Source organism: Octopus bimaculoides, chromosome 3 (assembly GCF_001194135.2).
Source record: "Octopus bimaculoides isolate UCB-OBI-ISO-001 chromosome 3, ASM119413v2, whole genome shotgun sequence".
In the NCBI taxonomy this organism is placed as follows: domain Eukaryota; kingdom Metazoa; phylum Mollusca; class Cephalopoda; order Octopoda; family Octopodidae; genus Octopus; species Octopus bimaculoides.
Window position 1 is genome coordinate 10,419,256 of NC_068983.1, and position 9,306 is coordinate 10,428,561.

Below are 9,306 nucleotides of genomic sequence, written 5' to 3' on the forward strand. Positions count from 1 at the left end.
TGTTCATAAATATTCTATAATATATTTATTTCATATAATTTTTTCAAAACATTGCGAAACCCACACTTCAGTAAAAAAAAAAAAAAAAAACATCTTAAATGCAGAATGTTTATTTATTTATTTAGATTTTGACCTTAAAGTCAGCTCATTGTTTCCCTGTATTATCACATTGTCATCAGAGGTTAAAAATCAATTTTTGATTTGTGATGATATTGCAATAAAAGAGGGTAGCTGCGCCAGCTGTAAGTCAATGTACCGATATAAGACATTATTAAGTTACATTGTTTATTAAAGAACTTCTTTAATAAACAATGTAACTTAATAATGTCTTATATCTGTACATTAAGTTACATTGTTTATTAAAGAACTTCTTACATTTTTATATTATATCGAGACAAATCTATAAAATAAATTTTTTCCAAAGCTTTTTCTTTTGGTTATTAATCTAAAATCCCAAATGTTTGATGTCCCCTTTTATTCATCATAGTCTTCCAGGCAATAACAGAGGAATTCAAGACGGGTTGCCCCTGGGAGCTCCTCTATGCTGATGAACTGGCCCTCGTAGCAGAATCACTACCAGAACTAGAGAAGAAATTTCGGGTGTGGAAGCAAGGTTTAGAATCAAAAGGCCTTAGAGTCAATGTAGCAAAGACCAAAGTTCTAGTAAGTAGGAAGGCGAACTCGTCACACACCCTCTCAGGTAGGTGGCCCTGCTCGATCTGTAGAAAAGTTGTAGGTAGAAACTCCATAAGATGTACCCAGTGTAAGCTTTGGACACATAAGAGGTGCAGCAACATCAAAGGAAGATTAACCAGGAAAATAGCTTTCGTGTGTGGCAGATGCACAGGGGCAATAAACACCACAGATGCTCAGAAAACAGATTCCATCACACTCCAGAGAGAGAAACTAGAAATAGCTGATAGCTTCCGCTACCTAGGTGACCAAGTTAGTAGTAGAGGTGGATGCTTTGAGAGTGTTACCACTAGAATAAGAATAGCCTGGGTGAAGTTTAGAAAGCTTCTACCCCTGCTGGTGACAAAGGGCCTCTTGCTCAGAGTGAAAGGTAGATTGTACAATGCATGTGTGCGAACTGCCATGCTTCACTGCAGTGAAACATGGGCCGTGACTGCAAAGGACATGTGTAGGCTTGAAATAAATAAAGCTAGTATGATCTGCTGGATGTGTAATGTCAGTGTGCATACATGACAGATTGTAAGCGCCCTGAGAGAAATGTTGGACATAAGATGCATCGGATGTGGCATGCAAGAGGGACTTTTGCGTTGGTATAGTTATGTACTACGGATGGATGAGGAGAGCTGTGTGAAGAAGTGCCACTCCCAAACAGTTGAAGGAATCTGGGGTAGAGGTAGACCCAGGAAGACCGGTGGCACGTAAAAAGCACCCACTACACTTACGGAGTGGTTGGCGTTAGGAAGGGCATCCAGCTGTAGAAACATTGCCAGATCAGACTGGAGCCTGGTACAGCCTCCTGGCTTCTCAGACCCCAGTTGAACCATCCAACCCATGCTAGCATGGAAAATAGATGTATGATGATGATGATATATATATATATATATATATACATAGTTTTAGGGAAAATAACCAATTTTCAAGAACTCATCGATGAAAATCCACTATCACATATAGAAAAATTAATAATTAAAAGCACAATAAATGAGTATAATATAAAGTAAAGTAAATATCATAAGATAAATATAATAAAATAATAATAAAATAATAATAATATTATATTTATCTTATGATATTTACTTTACTTTATATTATACTCATTTATTGTGCTTTTAATTATTAACTTTTCTATATGTGATAGTGGATTTTCATCGATGAGTTCTTGAAAATTGGTTATTTTCCCTAAAACTATATATTTTATATATACTTTATCTATAAGGCTCAATTTAATTTTAATTTTTTATAAATTGATTTTAATTGAGTTTTTTACCTGTAATTTTGGATTTTGTCCCTAATATTATTATTATTATATATATATATATATATATATGTATAAGAAACATTTTTTCTAGTTGTTTTGTTTTACATGGTTAGGTCTTAGACAATGGGAAGTTACCTAAGGAATTCTTGCTGAATATGGATTGTAAAGGGTGTGAAGTAAGTGAGCAGTTAATAAGGACCTTGGAGAGAGGTGAAACAAATCAATGTTCAACAGGAATACATTATGACATCTGATATTGAGAGTGGAAGAGTATCGTGTTCATGCCGTTTTTGATTAGTCCAAGTCAGTTCTATTTGACTGGGCCTATAAAGAAGGGAATCAACACCCAATGCACGTTTACATATAAGCTGGTTAGTATTTCTGTTTAGCCTGAAGTCTGTCAGATAAGTAATCTCACATAGACACATGTGTACTTTTTCCATGCAAGTATAGGTTGAACAGGACTTGTTAAGGCAGCATTCTACAACCAGATGTCATTCCTATCACCAGTCATTATGCATTTCAAAGTAAAGTACTTAGTCCTTTGGTCTTTTGAAAGATTATCTGCTCAACAGCTGAACATGTTTTTATGTTAAACATAAACAACACCACTACCTATGCAGTGAAATTGTTTTGTTTTGGGTTTTTTTCTGATATAGCATGTAAAGAATGGATATTTATTTTTGTATCAATCTTGACATGCTTACATTTGGAATTGGCAATTCCAGGTATCTTCCCATAATCCAGATAATTCTCAATGTCCACTTTCACTAACAAACACTGACTTTATCTTCAAATCAGTTAGCTGAATTCATAGATTGTCTGGGATTCCTTACAACCTAATCTATTACCTAGTCTTGATAAATCAGTAACAAAGCTTAATCTTTATCTTTTAACATGTGCAGGACACATATGCACACAGACCCACACACACACACACACGTTTACATACACACATACTCACTAACACATGTACAGATCAATACTTAAACACACACAAGTGCATAGCAGGACCTTAAAACTTATGTACATACACAGCTGCATGCATGGAGCTGTGATTTAGAAATACTAAAAAGTAGGGCAAGTTAGATAAAGAGAATAGATAAATACACACCTAGATACATTTGCATATCAAACTAAACTAGGTAGATGGAACAAATACTGATTTATCCTTCAGCATTCAGATTTGTCTGTCAAATCTAATAATTATTCATTCACAGTGTTTTAAATTAACCATCTAGCAGCTTCATGATTTTGATGATGAGATTGTTTATTTTTAGAATAACATAGTAGGGTAGGTGTGAAAAGCCAGGTCTGGCTGGTTAGAGCATAAAACAAGAATATTTGGACAGGATATGGGTGCTTAAAATGCTAAAGGGTTAAATACAGGTTTCATGAAGCTGACCTTCGCTTGATGGGTAAAATTTTTATTAAATATAAAAACAGTCTCACCTTGAAGACGGCATAAAGCAATATATACACGGCTGAAATGAAAGAAGGAAGAGATGTCAGATGCAATTTTCAAATGTTATAGTGTGTGTGTGTGTGTGTGTGTATGAGAGAGAGAGAGAGAGAGAGAGATACTCAGTAATGAATCTTATGATGATGATCATGCAATGACAGCTATATATGTGACTGTAAAAAACCTCCATTTCTTTAATATCAATCTTCCAAAGTAAGTCAAACCATATCTAATAGTAACTACTGCACTGAAGTAATAAACTGACTAGCCTGTTAGTCTAACCACCTACTTCTGAAATTAATGTGTAACTTCTGAGTTATTCTAGAGACACATGTACCCTTAACAGTAGCCAGCGAGGAAATGAGTAGATAGTTCAACGGTACAAACTCAGATTTGATTATTTGGAGGAATTGGATTCACTCACAAGGAATTCTGCCTGTAACCAGTTATATAAATAGCAGATCTCTAAAAACCATGGAACCCTGACTTTTGGATACAGTTCTTTAGCTTTCAAAATTCACTAACTACTCAACTTACACACACACTATAGTTTCAACCCCTAGGACTCATTAGACAAGTTACCCAGTTTGTATTGCACACAAGTGACCGATACCACAACATCCCCTCTAATTGGGGATACTGGTTTGTTGTAGAGTCAAGGCCAGCAATTTTGAAGGGAGGGGACAAGTCAATTACATTGATCCCAGTGCTCGACTGACACTTTATTTTGTTGACCCCAAACGAATGAAAGGCAAAGTTGACCTGAACAGGATTTGAACTCAGAATGTAAAGAGCTGGAAGAAATACTGCTAAATATTTGGTCCAACATGCAAACAATTCTGCCACTCACCACTTTTGCTGAGGAAATACTTCCTGAGTGTTCACAGAAAGTTAAACTTATCTCTAACTGATCGTTAATTACTTCGCATTATCTGAGCTATAAAACCAAATAAGAACAGATAAGGCAGCTGTAAATTTAAGACATTTGTCTCGTAGTTCAATATATAATATGCTACAACAACTATATCATTGTTGTTTGGTCCCATGTGAGCTCTGATTGAGCAGATTCATGATTAAAAACATTCTAACTTGACCATTATAACATTATGTATCTAAGACCACATTATCTAATTTCTTCTGCTATTTTTAGTAGGTCACGCATCTATGTAAAAGTTCTCTCATTGGCTATGTTGTATCCTTCAGCAAAGCACATTAGTCAGCCGGTTCCAATCCTGCCTCACTCTTTGGTTCACTGATTAGTCAATAATAAGAAAATAGCTGACAACCAGCTAAAAATACATATTGTAAATTACACCTGCCCACATACATATTAACATAGGAAAATAGACATAGAAAAGGCAAAAAACAAAAACTTTCAATTCACACACACACACACACACACATCCACTTATATAAATATATATATGCTGAATAACTTACCAAAGAGACCATCTTCCTAAATGGTTTGATTCCTTGCCATAGTTGTACACAGCTTTCTGAATACTATCACAGAGTTTAGGGATAAAATCATTCTAGAAAAGAAAAAAAAATCAATAAATGAAAATGTAAATAATAAATTTTTTATCATTAATAATAACAATTATTATTATCACTAATATTTTTTTAAATCATTTCTTTTACAAATAACAATGATTTCTAAAAGATTTAAGATTTCACACTGTGGGGTGAAAAGAGAGGTACAGTTGATTATATTGACCCCAGTATTTCACTGCTATTAATCCCAAAAAGATGAAAGACAAAATTTTAAAACATAAAATAAAATAAACATCTGTCATTCTACTGATTTGTGAACCCAGTATTCTAATAATTCTGTAAATCCATGTTATTTGCCCATCATTGTACCTATTATATCAATTCACTATATTTATTCTTTCAAATCACTGTGATTTAATTTACCATTCTACTGATTTTGTTAATCCATCACTCTCTCTCCTGAAGATAGAGACTCTAATCTACATGTGTTTAGATTCATACATGTAAATCTGGGAATACGGTATTTTCTTATACTTACTACATCTGGTCGATCATTTAGAACACTGATAAGATGAAAGAGTCTAGTTTCTTTTTCACTCAGGTAAGGTGTTGGTTGTCCTGCATTAGAGTGGATATAGTACCACTGGACCATTTCATGCTGGCTTGCCTCCAGCAACTGAAAGTAAAAGAATAATAAAGGCATAAAAAAAAAGTTGATAGTTATATATAAAATGATGGAGGTTATAGGTTCTGACTGGCAGAATCAGAAGAAAACCTGATAAAATGTTGTGTGTTTAAATTCTGCTGGTGTAGATTAACCTTTTAATATCTGTGGTTTAATAAAATAAAGCATTGGTCAAACACAGGCACTGATTTAATTAACTAATTAATTACATACCCTTTTGGCCTTGTGCTAATATAAGAAACAATATTTATTCTGAAGAAGAAGGACAGTGCCATTATCTGCCTCCTCCACACACACACCTAACTATTAAGATCAATACAGTCGATGTTTAGATCAAACTTATGCAGAGGAAGGGTTCCAGAAAATTCTAATTCAAAGGAAAGATTGGGTAATTAGATCAGTAAAGTGTTCAGAGAGTGAGGAATGTATGGTTTTTTATTTTTTTTAATTCATTCTAGGATGTTTTGCAACAGAATCATTTGAACAGCTCTCAAGGCTGCATCTAGAATGTATAACAATAGACTCATTTGGACAGCTTTCTAATGATACTGCTATTCAAATTGCAAAACTAAGGAGTTCTCTTTACCCTATGTTGTTTCCATTTGTCTCACACACACACACACACACACACACATTTCTTCAGTCAATATCCATTTAATCTGTTTTTTTCAGTGAGCATATGTTTGGGTGAGAAGTTATTTGGGGCTGAAATTTTAGAGCTGGATGCTCTTCCTGTTGATGCTAAGTTCCTAGTCTCTTTAAGGTTACTTACCTTGACAATTTGCAACACCAGGCTGTTTATAACTAATGCTGGTTCTAATCTGGAGTTAAATATTTTCTCAATCGTTCCACTTGGTGGTGATGAAATAGACTTCCAATAATTTACCAGCTCTCGTTCAACTATAAAAAGAAAACAAAAATAAATAGTTCCACGTGACAGCTTTAAGAAAAATTACAACTCATTATTTTTCTATTCTCAAACCGTTGAAATCATGAATGGTGACATAGACAATGTCATGATGGTCTTCAATTTAACATCTACATTTCCATATTGCTATGGATTAAATAGAGTTGCTCTACAGCAACTTGCCACATCTCAGTATATGACACATAACATGGATTCAAAATCACATTTCATATATTTACCCATTTGCCCAATATTTGAAGACGTGTATAAAATATCAGACAAAGAATTGTTACTCTAATAAAGTTCTAAAATATGAAACAAGACCAAAACATCAAATGGGTTTCACATAATACTGTTTCCTCTGAGTAGATCAAGCAAAGACCTTGATGAGCTTTTCATGGTTTGTTTGTGTTTTATAAGTCTAGTATAAAATTGATAAAACCTGGTACTACATCATGTGAAATACACATAAATACTTCTACATAGTTTTGAATTTCTTGCAAGATAAATAAAAAAAGAAAAAAGTAGCCAAGATAAAGATTTTTGTTTCTTAAATTTACCTTTATGAGAAGCTGATCTGTTTTTCTCAGCAATCACTCGGTTTTCTTTACACTGCAACAAACAATAGTTATGAAATATAACATGACATACAACATAGTATACAGTGTAAATGGGCATTGTGAACATTCAAACACTGTCTTTCCAAGTCCTGTTGCTTTTCACAGGGTATTTTTGGTCCTCTAATGTTGTTTGGTGTGTAAATCCACCTACCATTTTTGGTTGTAAATTTTGGTCTAGAAAATTCAATTATACATGCCAGAAAATAGAGTAATAATAGTACAATGTTAAATATAAAAACTAATCGATTATCCTTCCACCCTTTCCATGCTAGCATGGGTTGGACGATTTGACTGAGGACTGGCGAACCAGATGGCTACACCAGGCTCCAATCTGATCTGGTAGAGTTTCTACAGCTGGATGTCCTTCCTAACACCAACCACTCCGAGAGTGTAGTGGGTGCTTTTTACGTGCCACCGGCATGAAGGCCAATGCATGCACACACAACAGGCTTCTTTTAGTTTCCATCAACAAAATCCATTCACAAGATTTTGGTTGACCCAGGATTATAGTAGAAGATACTTGCCCAAGGTGCCATGCAGTGAGACTGAGTCTAGAACCACGCGGTTGGGAAGCAAACATCTTATGACACACCTTTACCTATAGCCATACTTATGCCTATGTATCAACATTTACACGGAATCATCCCACCTCAACTAGTACAGAAAATGTGCGGTAAAACAGTAAATTTACAAAAATAACTATAAAGATGTGAGCCATTGAAGAGAAACCTAAAACATACCTGTCTTTTAGGGAGCTGTTCTTCAGTGGAATCTTCTGATGTTTTATCAATATTCAATCTTTTGTGCTTTTTCTGACTGACACTTTTGCATATTATATCTACATTGGAAGTTTCTGGAGGTTTACTTTCTGAAGTGGTAACAGAGTTATCCCCAATAACTTCTCCAGCTTTGACAAAACACTTCTTAATTTCCTCAGCCTTCTTTAACTTCAGATCAGAAATAGATTCAAACTGAACTTGTTTTCTGGTCAGTTTCTCAGTTGTCTGGAAGGCTGTAATGTGAGACTCTTTTTTGAATTCTTTCAACTGACCAGTCTTCTTGCTTAAAAGATGATGATGTGATCGATTTAAGGACCTAAAAGATACAAATAATTATTTTAATTTAAAAAAAGACAGAATCAAACATTTTACACAAGAAATATTTTTTCAATTGGATATCGTTTGAAGGAATAACACTCCTGGTTAATTGGGGATTTTTTTGCCAAGGATATAAACACCACCAGTAAAACTAATCCAGTGATGAATTGAAGCTGGTGAAAATATGTTTGTTGATGAACCACTACCACATCATGGAATCTCCAATTCTCAAATCAATGAAGGAGCCTTTACATGGTAGTAGCTCAATCAACCAGAAATAGCTGCTTCATTTTCTTTTTACCATGTATAACCTTTTAGCACTTAAACTGGCCCTATTAAGCCCAAATATTCTGTTTTATGCTCAAACTGGCCAGATCCAGCCTCTCGTACCTACCCTAGAATATAATTGTAATGGTAAACAATCACATTATCAAAATCTCAAAGCTACAAGATAATGTATGATTAATTCAAAATGATGCAAATAGATAAGCATTACATTTGACAGACCAATCTGAATCTTAAAGGGATAAATAATACGATACTTTATTTATTGGAACAATTAAATATACAATTGGATGTTCATCCAATTCATAACCACTCAGCCATTAAATTAGGAGTAGAGCCTGACTTTGTTCAGTCAGGCAGCTATAGTAAACAGGGTTAGGTTTCTTTCCTTACAGAAACAGCAGTAAGATATGAACTTATGATCAGGCACAGGAGTAGCTGTGTGGTAAGTAGCTTGCTTACCAACGACATGGTTCTGGGTTCGGTCCCAGTGCGTGGCACCTTGGGCAAGTGTCTTCTGCTATAGCCTTGGGACGACCAAAGCCTTGTGAGTGAATTTGGTAGACGGAAACTGAAAGAAGTCCGTCGTATATATATATATATATATACGACGGACTGTGTGTGTGTGTGTATATATATGTGTGCGTGTCTGTTTGTCCCCCAACATCGCTTGACAACCGATGCTGGTGTGTTTACGTCCCCGTAACTTAGCGGTTCAGCAAAAGAGACCGATAGAATAAGTACTAGGCTTACAGAGAATAAGTCCTGGGGTCGATTTGCTCGACTAAAGGCGGTGCTCCAGCAT

General features: G+C 34.9%; 1 protein-coding gene across 1 annotated transcript in view; it reads right to left on the reverse strand.

Moving 5' to 3' along the window:
- Positions 1-9,306, reverse strand: part of LOC106884374 (putative uncharacterized protein DDB_G0282133) — a 52,897-nt gene that overhangs the window by 6,476 nt on the left and 37,115 nt on the right. The window contains exons 10-15 of the mRNA XM_052966705.1: positions 7,860-8,214; positions 7,060-7,111; positions 6,365-6,492; positions 5,446-5,583; positions 4,854-4,945; positions 3,404-3,435 (exon numbers count right to left, since the gene is read on the reverse strand). Coding sequence (XP_052822665.1) covers positions 3,404-3,435; positions 4,854-4,945; positions 5,446-5,583; positions 6,365-6,492; positions 7,060-7,111; positions 7,860-8,214 — 797 coding nt within the window. The remainder of the gene's footprint in view (positions 1-3,403; positions 3,436-4,853; positions 4,946-5,445; positions 5,584-6,364; positions 6,493-7,059; positions 7,112-7,859; positions 8,215-9,306) is intronic.